Source organism: Stegostoma tigrinum, chromosome 46, assembly GCF_030684315.1.
Source record: "Stegostoma tigrinum isolate sSteTig4 chromosome 46, sSteTig4.hap1, whole genome shotgun sequence".
Classification (NCBI taxonomy): Eukaryota; Metazoa; Chordata; class Chondrichthyes; order Orectolobiformes; family Stegostomatidae; genus Stegostoma; species Stegostoma tigrinum.
The window spans coordinates 1,263,857-1,280,766 of record NC_081399.1 but is presented as its reverse complement, the minus strand read 5'-3'; the positions used below and the strand labels follow the sequence as shown (position 1 = coordinate 1,280,766).

The 16,910-nt window shown below is 48.9% G+C and overlaps 1 protein-coding gene across 1 annotated transcript in view; it reads left to right on the top strand.

The window, feature by feature from the left end:
* LOC125449509 (FACT complex subunit SSRP1-like) overlaps positions 1 to 16,910 on the top strand; it is a 31,011-nt gene that overhangs the window by 4,281 nt on the left and 9,820 nt on the right. The window contains exons 3-9 of the mRNA XM_059642755.1: positions 815 to 920; positions 2,437 to 2,627; positions 2,797 to 3,027; positions 3,915 to 4,018; positions 6,921 to 7,049; positions 11,303 to 11,524; positions 13,307 to 13,379. Of these exons, the coding sequence (XP_059498738.1) occupies positions 815 to 920; positions 2,437 to 2,627; positions 2,797 to 3,027; positions 3,915 to 4,018; positions 6,921 to 7,049; positions 11,303 to 11,524; positions 13,307 to 13,379 (1,056 nt within the window). The remainder of the gene's footprint in view (positions 1 to 814; positions 921 to 2,436; positions 2,628 to 2,796; positions 3,028 to 3,914; positions 4,019 to 6,920; positions 7,050 to 11,302; positions 11,525 to 13,306; positions 13,380 to 16,910) is intronic.

Here is a 16,910-nt window from a genome sequence, read left to right as displayed (position 1 = left end):
TGTTACACTTAGAACATAAAACATATAACTGTACAGCACAGTAACAGGCCTTTTGGCCCATGATGTTGTGTCGAACATGATGCCAAATGAAATTAATCCCATCTGCCTGCTCTTGGTCCATGCCCCTCCATTCCTTACATGTTCATGTGCTTATCTAAAAATCCCTTTAATACGGTTTTTGTATCTGCCTCCAACACCACCCCAGCAGCACGTTCCAGACTTCTCCTCCTCCTGTGTGTGAAAAAAAACCCTTGCCTTCACAACTCCTTTGAACTTTTCCACCTTTAACCTTAAATCCCTACACCCCTCGTGTTAGACATTTCAACTCTGGGTGAGAGCTTCAGACTGTCATTCATGTCTGTTGATCTCATAATTTTATTGACTTCTAACAAGTCTCCCCTCAGCCTGCGCTGCTCCATAGAAAACAACCCGAGTATTTCTAGCTTCTGCCTATTTTTCATTCCCTCTAATCCAGGCAGCATCCGGCTAAACCTCTCCAAAGCTTCCACATCCTTCCTGTAATGTGGTGACCAGACTTGAATGCAATACCCTCAAGTGTGGCTTAAACAAAGCTTTATAAAGCTGCAATGTGACATCCTGACTCTTGTACTCAGTTCCCCAACCAATAAAGCAAGCGCACCATATGCCCTCTTTACCACCCTATCTACTTGCGTCGTCACTTTCAGTCTGTTAAATCTCTTAAGTGGTCATTTTTTAAATCTCCGTTTTGCAGTGATTCAGTTAATTGTCCAGCCAGGCATGAGGAGATGCTAGAGTAGAGTCCAGTCCTAATACCTTGTGATTTCGCTGGCAGGATTTTGACAAAATGGCAGATTACTTCAAGTCCCATTACCAGGTGGAACTGCAGGAGAAGGAGATGTGTGTGAAGGGCTGGAACTGGGGGACAGCTCGATTTAACGGTGAGTGCGTCATCCTTTGTGTCTTGCAATCTTGAATTAGTCCTGAGGGAGGGTCGGCGCTGAAGGAGCACCGCACTGTCGGAGAGTCACTGCTAAGGGAGTGTCAGTGCTGAGGGAGCATCGCACAGGGCTTACAGAGGACGACACAATCTGGGAATTATTGAAACCTGGTTTATAGGTATCAGAAATAAAATTTTAAAACTTTTCTTCACATCGACAACATTCCAAATACCCAAACCTCAGTGAAGGCTCAGCTTGTGTCTGCTTGAAAGTTGCTTGTTGATATCAGTTGCTTCTTAGCATCTTTTTACAGTCACTCTTCAGTTCACATCTTGTCCTGAGAACTACACACACAGTGCTAATACTGTACATATCATTTAATGTGGGTTATAGAGTCACCCATCATGGAAACTGACCCTTCAATCTATCTTGTCCATGCTGACCCGCTTTCCCAAGCTGAACTAGTCCCATTTGCCTGCTTTAGGCCCATATCTCTCTCAACCTTTCCTATTCATGTACCTGTCCAACATTTTTTAAAAATGTTTTCACTGTGCCTACAGCTACCTCTTCCTCTGACAGTTCATTCCATGTACGCACCACCCTCTGTGTGAAAAAGTCACCTCTCAGATCCCTTCTCAGTTTTTCCACTCTCCCCTTAAAAATATACCCCTCCTAGTTTTGGACTCCCCTATCCTAGGGAACTGCTTCTCACCGTATCCATATAAACCCCTGTAAGGTCACCCCTCAGCATGCTACACTCTGGGGGTAAAAGGTCCCAGCCTATTAAGCCTCTCCCTATAACACACATCCTCCATTCCCAGTCACGTTCTCGTAGAGCTTTTCTGCACCCTCCCCAATTTAATAATATCCTTGGAATAGTAAGTGACCAGGACTGTACAGAGTGGCAGACCTACAGCCTGTACAGCTGCAAATTGACGTCCCACCTCCCGTACTCTGTGCTGTGACCAATAAAGGCAAGCGTGGCAGATGCTGCCTTCATCACCCAATCCTCTTTCAAGGAACTATGTACCTGAACTTTAACTTAGCGTCTTTGGCAGCTTTCTCCTTCTGGAGTTCAGTTTGAAGCACTTCGGGTCAATTTCCCATCCGTGACTACTCCAGAGATGACAATTTACTGCACTTATGCTATTACAGACCCTTTCTTCTGAAACCTGCACACCACCTGACTTCCTGAGTGGTTCTCACTTTCTTTAATAGTGACTTTGTCGCTGGGCAGCTGTAGTTCGTTTCCTAGATCTATTCACCACGAGGGCTTTAAAGAACCTAGTTAAATGCATGTTTTTTTTCAAAGAAAAGGCAGACATTGACACTCGATGAAGAAGCAAAATGTTGCTGAGACCTGGTTTAGCCCTTTGTAGCACAGAAAACATGGAGAAACACACACGTTCCTCCTCCTTTGTCAGGGCTGATGTGGTAGTGACTACTTTGTGAACCGTCCTGGCAATCTGTTGCCAGTAGGTTTCCTCACTGTTCTTTCTCCCTGCTGTTTCCACAGGGCAGTTGCTTTCGTTTGACATTGGTGAGCAATCAGCCTTCGAAATCCCCCTGTCCAACGTCTCGCAGTGCACCACAGGAAAGAACGAGGTGACCCTGGAGTTTCACCAGAACGACGATGCCGAGGTTTCCTTGATGGAAGTCCGATTCTATGTCCCGCCTTCCCAGGAGGACGGCATGGATCCGGTGGAGGTACAACAGGCCGGTCAATCCATGGATTCCTATCCCAACCATCCTCCCACCAAAGACCCTCCCTCTGCTACTCTAGTGTTTGCATTAAGGTTATCATTGCTGGTTAATTCAAGCTGCACTGTCTTTGGAGAATTCCCTGATCTTTGTGACATGCCACTTCTTTTTCCAGGCTTTCTCCCAGAACGTCCTCTCGAAGGCCGACATTATCCAGGCCACCGGAGACGCCCTCTGCATCTTCCGAGAGTTGCAGTGCCTCACGCCAAGGGGCCGCTACGATATTCGCATCTACCCAGCGTTCCTGCATCTCCACGGCAAAACATTTGACTACAAAATCCCGTACACCACTGTCCTCCGCCTCTTCCTTCTGCCCCACAAGGACCACCGGCAGATGTTCTTCGTGGTAAGAACAGCGCAGGGTTAGATACACAGGAAAGCACCCCCCCCCGCCCCGTCAAACACTCCCAGGGACAGCACGTGGTTAGATACACAGAAAAGCTCCCTCAGCACTCTTTCTCCCTGCCCGCCCAACAAACACTCCCAGGGACAGCATGGAGTTAGATACAGAGTAACGCTCCCTATACAATGTCGTCGTTTCTTCTCCCCCACCCCGCACTACACACACATTCAAATACTCCCAGGGACAGCACGGGGTTAGATACACAGGAAAGCTCCCTGAGCACTCTTTTCTCCCTGCCCGCCCATCAAACACTTCCAGGGACAGCATGGAGTTAGATACAGAGTAACGCTCCCTATACAATGTCGTCCCCCCGCACTACACACACATTCAAATACTCCGAGGGACAGCACGGGGTTAGATACACAGGATAAATGCATGTTTTTTTCAAAGAAAAGGCAGACATTGACACTCGATGAAGAAGCAAAATGTTGCTGAGACCTGGTTTCGCCCTTTGTAGCACAGAAGACATGGAGAAACATACACGTTCCTCCTTCTTTGTCAGGGCTCACGTGGTAATGACTACTTTGTGAACCGTCCTGAGCACCCCCAGGGACAGCATGGAGTTAGATACAGAGTAACGCTCCCTATACAATGTCGTCCCCACCCCCCCACGACAGCTCCCTGAGCGCACTTTTCTCCCTGCCCGCCCATCAAACACTCCCAGGGACAGCATGGAGTTAGACACAGAGTAACGCTCCCTCTACAATGTTTCTAACCCCCCCCATTCAAATACAGCACAAAGCTCTCTTGACACTGTCCTCCATGAAACCCTCCCAAGACAGTGAAGCATAGGGTTAGGTTTGAAGCTGATTGGTTGCCTTTTCTTACAGATCAGTTTGGATCCGCCAATCAAACAGGGGCAAACCCGGTACCACTTCCTCATCTTGCTGTTTTCGAAGGATGACGATCTGACCCTGACCCTAAACATGAGCGAGTGAGTGTGACAAAGGCTGATGGAGGATAGCGAGCATCTGCCAGGGGAAGGGTGGGGAGTTGGGCATGGTGATGCTTCTGGGTGGCTGAGGTTAGTGTGTGGGCCAGAGAAATGGAGGGAGTATTCTTGAGAGTGATGGAAAACTGATGTGTCCGGGGAGGAGTTGGGAACAGGGAGAGTTTGCAAAGCAGTTTGTTAAAATCCGCTTGGGATAATGTGCCCCATTGCCAACAAACCTGGGGTTGCCACAAAAGTTAAAGGTTTAATGAAATTGCTGACTATGCTCAGTATACTTGGCTGGCAAACCCCGGTGAACAGAACACTTCTGGCTTTTGCACTCACCAAGAAACTACTGTTTACTGTGAACAAACTAGTTCTAATGACATACGAACAAAACATAACTTTACAACTGTGTAACTTGAGCTGTACCCTTTAGTCAGATATGCAGACAAATGAAGACAATGTGGGTGTTTTTGGTTGAGGGAAATACAATTCCAATGTGCCCAGCCCACAGGATTCAGTTAGCTGTTTATCTACTGCTTCTGAATCCTTCTGATCATCTACCTTCCTCCTTGCTGAGTCCCCTTCAATTCTTTTCTGAAGACCCAGGGCAGTTGGCAAACTAGAAGCAGAAGTAGGCCATTCAGCCCCTCAATCCTGCTCTGCCATGGAATACGGTTGTAACTGATCGCACCTTGGCCTTGATTCATTTTGCTGCCCGCTCTCCATAATCCTTCAACTCAAAATCTGTCTTTTTCCTCCTTTAATCTACCCAGTGTCCCAGCATCCACTACACTGGGGAGGAGTGAATTGTACAGATTCATCACCCTCTGGGAAAAATTCTTCCTTATCTCTTGTAAATCTGTTACCCCTTATCTGAAAACTATGACCTCTATCCTCTGTATGTCTGCTTTGTCATTTCCCTTCAGTATCTCGTATACCTTAATTAGGTTGCCTCATTCTTTTAAACACCAGAGAGTGTAGGCTTAATTTGTTCAACCTCTCTTTGTAAGGCCATCCCCTTGTCTCTGGAATCACTGTAGTGATCCTCCAATGCACCTACAACCCCATCTCAAGTAAGGGGAGCAAAGCTGCATACAGTACTCCAGCTGCAGTCAGAACTACACTCTCCTGCTTTGAGACTCTGCTATCCTTCCACATTAAATGCCAGCATTTCGTTTGCCCTTCTGTATTACCTGCTGTAATTCATGTGCAACAACACCCAGACCCCACTGCACTGAAGCAGTGAAGGCTTTCGGTTTGGATAATAAGTTGCCTTTCTGTTCTTGCAACCAAGATGCATAAACCTCTCACGTATGTTAAACACCATCTGCCAAACTTCAGCCTATTCATCTCACTTATTCACATCCATTTGTAAAACTATTTTTCCTTTGGAATTTCCTGTCCCATCTATTTTAGTGTCACAAGTTGTACAGCTCCGAAACAGACCATTCGATCCATCTGCTCCATGCTGACCACAATTCCCAAACTAAACAAGTCCCACCTGCCTGCTCCCATGTCCATGTCCCTCTAAACTTGTCCTGTTCATGTACTTGTCCAAATGTCACTGTACTCGCATCCACCACTTCCTCAGGAGATTCATTCCACTGGTGACCACCGTCTATTCGCGCGCGTACACACACGGCTCTCTACCCGCCTGGGAGCCCATCACGCTGCCTGCTACCTGCCCAGGAGCCAGTCAGAGAGCTGTTGTCATGCTAGTAGTTCTTGGCCCCCACACTCGGCCTGATTTGAGGAACCAATCAGTGACTGTCCCAGGGCAAAGCTGACCCCACTGTGCCAGTCGACTTTTACCTCTCCCCGACCACCACCACCTCCCTTCTTGAAAAAGACCACAATAGCCACGTAAACTCTCAATAACTCTTTTGAAAACAGCTCCCTCCCACTGCAGTCCCATCCTGACTTGGAGCAGTAACTTTTTTTCCCAGCTCAGCGTGCGCTCTAAGTGAATTTAAAGTGAGAAACACATTGGGGAGTGTGGTCATAGAGTTGTACAGCATGGAAACAGACCCTTTGGTCCAACTTGTCCACGCTGACCAGATATCCTAAATTCATCTTGTCCCATTTAGTAGCATTTGGCCCATATCCCTCTAAACCTTTCCTGTTCATGGAACCATCCAGGTGCCTTTTAAATGCTGTAACTGTACCAGCCTCCACCACTTCCTCTGGCAGCTCATTCCATACACGCACCACCCTCTGTGTGAAACAATTGCCCCTCTGGTCCCTTTTAAATCTTGCCCCTCTCGCCATAAACCTACGTCTCAAGTTTTGGGCTCCCACACCCTGGGGAAAAGACCTTGTCTATTCACCTTCTCCATGCCCCTCATGATTTTATAAACCTCTATCATGTCACTCCTCAGCTTCTGACGCTCCAGGGAAAATAACCCCAGTCTATCCAGCCTCTCCCTGTAGCTCAACCCCGGCAACATCCTTGTAAATCTTTACTGAACTCTTTCAAGTTTCACAACATCTTTCCTGTAGCAGGGAGACCAGGATTGCATACAGTGTTCCAAAAGTGGCTCTAACCAACATCCTGTACAGCTGCAACATGACCCTCCCAACTCCCTATACTCAGTGCACTGACCAAGAAAGGCAAGTGTCCCAAACATCACCTTCACTATCCTATCTACTACAAGGCAGCATGAATCTGATCCCCAGGATCTTTGTTTGGAAGCCCTCCCGGGACCTTACTGAAAAGTGAATAAGTCCTTCCCTGACATGGTGTGGGACTGCTGCGGCACTTTAAAGGCTGCTTCCTCCCTCGCAGCGATGGGATGGCAGTGGGAGTAGAGAGTGTGGAGTGGTGCAGGGAGGAGCTGTTACCTGTGATGTTTGTCGGGGGTTTCTAAAGCTTGTGTAAACAGCTGGTTGCCCCTCACAGGGACGAAGTGGCAAAGAGATTTGACGGGAAGCTAAGCAAGCAGATGTCGGGGCCACTCTATGAGGTAGTGAGCCGCATCATGAAGTCACTGGTCAGTCGCAAGATTACCGTGCCTGGGAACTTTGTCGGGTAAGTGGTGGTGGGTTTTGGTGAAGTTTGGTGGGGGGGAAGGGAGTGGTGTTCACCTCCAGACCTTGCGCACAGAAGGAGAACGTTTGGCCCGTCATGTCTGCGTTGTCTCTCCACATAAACAATTAATCTCTTCCTCCCTGTAATTCTGCATGTTGTTCCCTTACCAATCACCCTTTTAACAGCCTCAAGTGACCCAACCTAAACCCCCCCCCCCCCCACAACGACATGCTCTCTCAGGCAGCACGTCCCAGACCCTAGCCCCTCAGTTTTGATGTTGGCCCCTGTGTAACGGGCGCAGCACCAACATGTCGGAGTTTGTGCCCATATGCAGCGACACGTTGAAGCCCAGCTCTGCTTTCTGTCCCTGTATTTCTTTCTCCTGGGAAGTGACTGATTGGTGCTGCTTGTAGTCGCTGCGTTCACCGCTCTCGATGTGGCGCTTTTTAAAGGTACAAAGGAACCTGGGTGTGCTGGTCTGTGAATTGCAAAAGTTGGTGTCTGGGTGACTGGAACTGACTGATTTGTAACTTCTTGCTCAGGAGGTGAAATATCACAATGACGACACTTTGCTGCAGTTACCAACCACATCAGTGAGGCCACACTTGGAGTACAGCGTCCAGTTTGTTTTTGTTCATGCTTTGTGCATCCCCTGAACCAGAAAGGAGTCATGAGAACAACAATTGTGAGCCTGCACTGCCCTTCCCTGGTGCCAGCCTCTTGCCTGCCGCGCCCCCCCCCCCCCCCCCCCCCCCCAAGCTCTGAAACCCATTTCTTTCCAAATGGCCCCTCTTGAATGCCTCAATTGAACCTACCTCCCCCACATTTCCAGGCAGTCCATTCCACACCCTAACTGGGTGAGAAAGATTTTACTCTTATCCCCCTTGCTTTGTTTGCACATCACCTTAAATCTGTAGGCCTCTCATTCTTGTTCCTTTTACAATGGGGAACAGATTCTCTGTTTTGACTCTCCAGCCCCTGCTCATGATTTTGAAAACCACTATTAGATGTCCATTTCTCTCTGCAGTTTGAGAGGGAGAAGGGAGAATCGGAAGTGTCAGTATTGCAGTTGAACAAAGGGAACTATGGAGCTATGAGGGAGGAGCTGGCCAAAGTTCAATGGTTCAGTACCCCAGCAGGGATGGCAGTGGAACAAGAATGGCAGGTATTTCTGGATACAATGCAGAAGGTGCAGGATCAGTTCATACCAAAGAGGAAGAAAGATCCTAAAGGGAGGCAGGGGCAGCCGTGGTTGACGAGGAAAGTTAAGGACAGTATAAAAATAAAAGAAGTATAACACAGCAAAGATGAGCGGGAAGCCGGAGGACTGGGAAGCTTTAAAAGAGCAACAGCGGATAACTAAATAGGTAATACACAGAGAAAATGAGCTATGAAGGAAAACTGGCCAAAAATACAAAGGGGGATAGTAAAAGCTTTTTTAGGTATGTGAAAAGAAAAAAAATGGTTACGACTAAAATTGGGCCCTTGAAGTCAGAAATGGGTGAATTTATTATGGGGAACAAGGAAATGGCAGATGAGTTGAATAGGTACTTTGTTTGTGTCTTCCCCAGTGAAGACAGATCCAATCTCCCAGATGCAGTGGTGGCTGAAGGACTGAGGGTAATGGATGAAGTGAAGGGTATTTATATTAGGCAGGAAATGGTGTTGGATAGACTGTTAGGTCTGAAGGCTGATAAGTCCCCGGGACCTGATGGTCTGCATCCCAGGGTACTTAAGGAGGTGGCTCCAGAAATTGTGGACGCGTTGGTAATTATTTTCCGAGGGTCTATAGATTCAGCATCAGTTCCTGCGGATTGGAGGGTGGCTAATGTTGTCCCACTATTCAAGAAAGGAGGGAGAGAGAAAACAGGAAATTACAGACCGGTTAGCCTGACGTCAATGGTGGGAAAGATGCTGGAGTCAATTATAAAAGATGAAATTACGAGTCATTTGGATAGCAGTAACAGAATAGGTCAGAGTCAGCATGGATTTATGAAGGGGAAATCGTGCTTGACTAATCTTCTGGAATTTTTTGAGGATGTATCTATGAAGATGGATAAGGGAGAGCCAGTGGATGTAGTGTACCTGGACTTTCAGAAAGCCTTTGATAAAGTCCCGCATCGGAGATTGGTGAACAAAATTAGGGCACGTGGTATTGGGGACAAAATACTGAGTTGGATTGAAAATTTGCTGGCTGACAAGAAGCAATGAGTAGTGATAAATGGGCCCCTTTCGGAATGGCAGGCAGTGACCAGTGGGGTACCACAAGGTTCGGTGCTGGGACGCAGCTGTTTACGATATATATTAATGATATAGACGAAGGCATTAGAAGTAATATTAGCAAATTTGCTGATGATACAAAGTTGGGTGGCAGTGTGAAATGTGAGGAGGATGTTATGAGAATACAGGGTGACTTGGACAGGCTAGATGAGTGGACGGATGCATGGCAGATACAGTTTAATGTGGATAAATGTACGGTTATACACTTTGGTGGCAAGAACAGGAAGGCAGATTACTATCTCAATGGAGTCAAGTTAGGTAAAGGGGAAGCTCAACGAGATCTAGGTGTTCTTGTACATCAGTGAATGAAAGCAAGCATGCAGCTACAGCAGGTAGTGAAGAAAGCTAATGGCATGCTGGCCTTCATAACGAGAGGAATTGAGTATAGGAGCAAAGAGGTCCTTCTGCAGCTGTACAGGGCCCTGGTGAGACCGCACCTGGAATATTGTGTGCAGTTTTGGCCTCCCATTTGAGGAAGGACATTCTTGCTATTGAGGGAGTGCAGCATAGGTTCACAAGGTCAATTCCCGGAATGGCGGGGCTATCATATGTTGAAAGATTGGAACGACTGGGCTTGTATACACTTGAGTTTGATGAGAGAGGATCTGATTGATATGTATAAGGTTAAGGGATTGGACACTGTGGAGGCAGGAAGCATGTTTCCGCTGATGGGTGAGTCCAGGACCAGAGGACACAGTTTAAAAATAAGGGGTAGGCCATTTAGAACAGAGTTGAGGAAAAACTTCTTCACCCAGAGAGTGTTGGATATATGGAATGCTCTGCCCCAGAAGGCAGTGGAGGCCACCTCTGGATGCTTTCAAGAAAGAGATAGACAGAGCTCTTAAAGATAGTGGAATCGAGGGTTATGGGGATAAGGCAGGAACAGGATACTGATTGTGGATGATCAGCCATGATCATAATGAATGGTGGTGCTGGCTTGAAGGTCCGAATGGCCTACTCCAGCACCTATTGTCTATTGTCTATTGTCTATTGTCTATAAGGAGAACAGCCCCCAACCTCTTCAATCTATCCTTATCACTGAAGTTTCTCCCTTGAATGTAATAGCAGCAGGACTGGGCCATCTGGCCCCTTGATCCTGCTCCTCCGTTCACTAAGATCATGGCTGGTCATTTCACAGACACAGCTCTACTCCCCCACCTGCTCACCATAAACCTTAATTCCTTCACTGTTGAAAAATCTATCTGTCTTTGCCTGAGAACCATTTAATGAGGAAGCCTCAACTGCTTCACTGGGCAGGGGATTCCACAGATCCATAACCTTTTGGGTGAAGAAGTTCTTACTGAACTCAGTCCTAAATCTGCTCCTCCTTGTCTTAAGACTGTGCCCACCCCCCTAGTGGAACCAACCTCCCTGCTTCCATCTTATCGATTCCCTTCATCATTTTATATGTTTCTATGAGATTCCCCATCGTTCTTCTAAATTCCAATGAGTATAGTCCCACACTACTCGGCCTTTCCTCCTCAGCCAACCGTGCTCAAGTGCGGAATCAACCCAGTGACCCTCCTTTGTGCCCGCTGCAGTGCCGGCGCATCGGGTCAGAAGACCGAAACTGTACACAGTGCTCCAGGTGTGGCCTCGCCTGCAGCTTCAGCATAGCCTCCTTTTGGTTTCATCCGTGGAGCCATTCCTGTAAATCGCTCGTGCAGCCACACACTCTCTCAAGTGGCTTCACACCTTCCCTGTAACGTGGTGCCCACAGCTGCATGCTGTACTTCGGCTGAGTCCTCACCTGCAGCTTCAGCATAGCCTCCTTTTGGTTTCATCCGTGGAGCCATTCCTGTAAATCGCTCGTGCAGCCACACACTCTCTCAAGTGGCTTCACACCCTTCCTGTAACGTGGTGCCCACAGCTGCATGTTGTACTTCGGCTGAGTCCTCACCTGCCTTGCTTCAGTTTAATGTTCTCTCTCTCTCTCTCTCTTTTTACAATTCCCCATCCCCCTTTTCCGACAGGAATTCGGGAGCTCACTGCATCTCCTGTTCTTACAAGGCTAGCTCTGGTCTCCTGTACCCCCTGGAAAGGGGCTTCATCTATGTCCACAAGCCCCCTGTTCACGTCCGCTTCGACGAGATTTCGCACGTGAACTTCGCACGAGGGACCACGACCACACGCTCCTTCGACTTTGAGATTGAGACCAAACAGGGCACTCTGTACACCTTCAGCAGCATCGAGAGGTGAGTGTGCAGATCGACTGGGGGAGGCAGTCTGTACACCTTCAGCAGCATCGAGAGGTGAGTGTGCAGATCGACTGGGGGAGGCAGTCTGTACACCTTCAGCAGCATCGAGAGGTGAGTGTGCAGATCGACTGGGGGAGGCAGTCTGTACACCTTCAGCAGCATCGAGAGGTGAGTGTGCTGATCGACTGGGGGAGGCAGTCTGTACACCTTCAGCAGCATCGAGAGGTGAGTGTGCAGATCGACTGGGGGAGGCAGTCTGTACACCTTCAGCAGCATCGAGAGGTGAGTGTGCAGATCGACTGGGGGAGGCAGTCTGTACACCTTCAGCAGCATCGAGAGGTGAGTGTGCTGATCGACTGGGGGAGGCAGTCTGTACACCTTCAGCAGCATCGAGAGGTGAGTGTGCAGATCGACTGGGGGAGGCAGTCTGTACACCTTCAGCAGCATCGAGAGGTGAGTGTGCAGATCGACTGGGGGAGGCAGTCTGTACACCTTCAGCAGCATCGAGAGGTGAGTGTGCAGATCGACTGGGGGAGGCAGTCTGTACACCTTCAGCAGCATCGAGAGGTGAGTGTGCAGATCGACTGGGGGAGGCAGTCTGTACACCTTCAGCAGCATCGAGAGGTGAGTGTGCAGATCGACTGGGGGAGGCAGTCTGTACACCTTCAGCAGCATCGAGAGGTGAGTGTGCAGATCGACTGGGGGAGGCAGTCTGTACACCTTCAGCAGCATCGAGAGGTGAGTGTGCAGATCGACTGGGGGAGGCAGTCTGTACACCTTCAGCAGCATCGAGAGGTGAGTGTGCAGATCGACTGGGGGAGGCACTCTGTACACCTTCAGCAGCATCGAGAGGTGAGTGTGCAGATCGACTGGGGGAGGCAGTCTGTACACCTTCAGCAGCATCGAGAGGTGAGTGTGCAGATCGACTGGGGGAGGCAGTCTGTACACCTTCAGCAGCATCGAGAGGTGAGTGTGCAGATCGACTGGGGGAGGCAGTCTGTACACCTTCAGCAGCATCGAGAGGTGAGTGTGCAGATCGACTGGGGGAGGCAGTCTGTACACCTTCAGCAGCATCGAGAGGTGAGTGTGCTGATCGACTGGGGGAGGCAGTCTGTACACCTTCAGCAGCATCGAGAGGTGAGTGGGGGGGTGCAGATCGACTGGGGGAGGCAGTCTGTACACCTTCAGCAGCATCGAGAGGTGAGTGTGCAGATCGACTGGGGGAGGCAGTCTGTACACCTTCAGCAGCATCGAGAGGTGAGTGTGCTGATCGACTGGGGGAGGCAGTCTGTACACTTTCAGCAGCATCGAGAGGTGAGTGGGGGGGTGGTGGGGAGTGGTTAGGGGGTGCAGATCGACTGGGGGAGGCAGTCTGTACACTTTCAGCAGCATCGAGAGGTGAGTGGGGGGGGGGTGGTGGGGAGTGGTTAGGGGGTGCAGATCGACTGGGGGCGGCAGCCTGTACACCGGGGAGTGGCGGTGTTTGGGGTGCTGATCGACTGGGGGAGGCGACCTGTACACCTTCAGCAGCATCTAGAGCTGGGTGGGGGGGGCTGATTGTTTGGGGAAGACCTCGTCAGGAAGTGGCAGTGCATCTCAAGGAAAGGATGCTAGCAGAATGGAGTGGGGCTGGGTCTGGGGTCCTGAGGTATAAGCAGAAGGGAATCCCTGAGGGGATTGATGAACTGTGTTCCGTTTCCAGGGAATGGATTAGGAATGGGGACGGAATGGCAGGTGGGTGTCAGGGATTGATGCACTGTGTTCTCGTGCTGTTTCCAGGGAGGAATATGGGAAGCTGTTTGACTTCGTCAATGCCAAAAGACTCAACATCAAGAATCGCGGTATGAAGGAGGTAAGATTATAGACAAAGTGGTTATCACACTGACGGCTGCCTCTATCCCATTCCCTCTCCTCTGAGCTCGAACCCTGGTGTGATCTTCAGGGTCACGCAACGTCTGGAGTGCCACCATCTTTTCCAACCACACTCTCAATCTCCTCCTTACACGGTCTCTCTCTCTCTCTCTCTCTCTCTCATTTTCCGAAAACCCCTCCCTCTCCATTTTAGACAGATGAGGTTTGTACCCATGGGAGTGTGTGTGTGCGTGTGTGGCCGTTTTTCAGCCTGTGAGCTGGTATATGAGGCTGCATGTGACCTTGCATGTAGCTGTGTGTGTGTGTATCTGTCCATGTCCTGGCGAGCGCCTCTGCCCGCTCGCGGCTGCGGCCGTGTACCCTTGTGTGTGCCTGCCCGTGTTCTAGCCTGTGTGTGTGTGGGTCTGTCTGCATGTGATCTGGCCTCAGTGTTTATGTGTCTGTAGCTGTGCCTCGACAAATGAAGGCTATGTGAGCAAAATTCGGTGTTGCCATTTAACACTGAAAACGTTTCATCTGTCTAATCAAATCTATCCCCCTGTGTCCTCATAGCATTCAGTGACCCACATCCACCCACCTTGAGACTGAGTCACAGTGTCTCACCCATCTGAGAGGAAACGTTCACCTGATCTGTGTCCTGATAGGGCATCTCCTCATTGTAAAGCATTGCCCTCCGCTTCTGCACTGACTCACAGCATGAAACATCCTTGTCCTTACACCTTGTCAAACCATTCAGGATCTTACACAACACAGTTAAATTACCCCTCCCTCCTCTAAACCCCATTGGAAACAAAAACCGAAATAACAGCAGATGCTGTAAATCAGGAACAAAAACAGAAGTTTGCTGGAAAAGTCAGGGTCCAGATTCGGAGGAAGGGTCACTGGACCTGGGGTGTTAACTCTGATATTTCTTTGCAGATGCTGCCGGACCTGGTGAGTTTTTCCAGCAATTTCTGTTTTTGTCCTAGTGGAAATGAGCCCCTGTCTGTCCTCGCGACAACCCATTCATTCCAGGTATCAGTCTGGTCAGCTTCCTTCGAACTACTGTGCAATGTATTGACACCCCTCCTTCAATAAGGGGACTGGAACTGCACACTGTATTCCAGATGTTGTCTGACAGGTACCCTGTATAACTGAAGCATAACATCTGGAGTAGTACGGTGGCCCCGTGGTTAGCACTGCTGCCTCACAGCACTAGGGACCCGGGTTTGATCCCACCCTCGGGCGACTGTGTGGAGTTTGCACATTCTCCCCGTGTCTGCATGGGTTTCCTCCGGGTGCTCCGGTTTCCTCCCACAGTCCAAAGATGTGCAGGTTAGGGTGGATTGGCCAGGCTAAATTGCCCATAGTGTTCAGGGATGTCTAGATTAACATAGAACATAGAACATTACAGCACAGTACAGGCCCTTCGGCCCTCTATGTTGTGCCGACCTGTCATACCGATCTCAAGCCCATCTAACCTACACTAATCCATGTACGTCCGTATGCTTGTCCAATGACGACTTAAATGTACCTAAAGTTGGCGATTCTACTACCGTTGCAGGCAAAGTGTTCCATTCCCTTACTACTCTGAGTAAAGAAACTACCTCTGACATCTGTCCTATATCTTTCACCCCTCAATTTAAAGCTATGCCCCTTTCGTGCTTGCCGTCACCATCCTAGGAAAAAGGCTCTCCCTATCCACCCTATATAACCCTCTGATTACTTTATATGTTTCAATTAAGTCACCTCTCAACCTTCTTCTCTCTAATGAAAACAGCCTCAAGTCCCTCAGCCTTTCCTTGTAGGACCTTCCCTGCATACCAGGCAACATCCTAGTAAATCTCCTCTGCACCCTTTCCAAAGCTTCCACATCCTTCTTATATTGCGGTGACCAGAACTGTACGCTACACAATACTCCAAGTCCGGGCGCACCAGAGTTTTGTACAGCTTCACCATAACCTCTTGGTTCCGGAACTCGATCCCTGTATTAATAAAAGCTAAAACACTGTATGCCTCTTTAACAGCCCTGTCAACCTGGGTGGCAACTTTCAAGGATCTGCGTACATGGACACCGAGATCTCTCTACTCATCTACACTACTAAGAATCTTACCATTAGCCCAGTACTTTGCCTTCCGGTTACTCCTACCAAAGTGCATCACCTCACACTTGTCTGCATTAAACTCCATTTGCCACCTCTCAGCCCAGCTCTGCAGCTTATCTATGTCTCTCTGCAACCTACAACATCGTTCGTCACTATCCACAACTCCACTGACCTTCGTGTCGTCTGCAAATTTACTAACCCAGATGCTTCTGGGTGGGTGGGATGCTGGGTGGAGTTCAGTGTGGACTTGTTGGGCCGAAGGGCCTGTTTCAATGCTGTAGAGATTCTATGATTGTTATTTTTATGGTCAGATCTTCTGCTAATAAAAGGATCACACTCCAGTAGCCTTCCTGATTATCTGTTGTACTTGCCCACTTAACACTCTGACCAGAAAAACCTCTATCCTTCTGAGCTTTGGAATTTTGCAGCCTGCCTTTATTTAAATAATACCCTTCCTCCTGCCAAACTGAACACCTTCACGTTTTCTGACATTGACACTCCAGATTGTTGTGCACCGACTCGGTGATGATACAAACCTGACTTGGCTTTGTCATGTCCTGTTCTCACCATATTTCCCCACCTGTCTTTGTATCACTGTTACAGCTTTAATCCCTGTCATCCAAGCCATTGTCATCAGTTGTAAATGGTTAAGGGCGTGGCCCAGGTCCCTTACAACGCTCCATAGTGAAATGCTGTCAATCTGAAATGAGAAGCTGCCCGAGTCTGTGTGTCTCTGTGCGTTTATTGGAGCATGAACTCCTGCGGGCGTTGGGGGGTGTGTGGGGGTGTGTGTGTGTGGTCTTCATATTTTATTGCAGCGTGGGCTGTGGGTACAGGCGTGTGTGTCTGTCTGAGCTTGAAGTCATACAGTTCTCTCACTGAGAGAGTGCATCCCACATGTGTACACAACATGTCTGTCCCTGGTTCTGTCTGATATTTTCACCCTGTGCAGCTAAGTACACAGTCAAAACTAAATTTCAGGTGCAGGCTGGAACTTGGCATTAGGCAGTAAGTTCAAACAGAGTCACATCACATGTTCACAGTTTTTTTATTGTAAGAGATTTGTTTCAGAAACACAGCAGAATGTTTCAGTTTCTATTCAGGTGTTTTGCAAGTGCTTTCACACAGATCTCTTTTGTGCAAGTGGATTTTTTTTATGTGCACAAACACAAAGCAGCCCCCGCTCGATTGGCTGTGCATCCACAAACATCCCACTCCCCCTCCCCAAACGATGCTCAGTCGCAGCAGTGTGTCCCATCTACAAGATGCTCTGCAGAAACTCACCAAAGATCCTCAGGCGGCACCTTCCAAACCCACGACCCACTTCCATCCAGAAGGACAAGGGGCAGCAGGTACATGGGACCCCCACCTCCTGCAAGTTCCCCTCCGAGCCGCTCCCCCATCCTGACTTGGAAATATATCCCCGT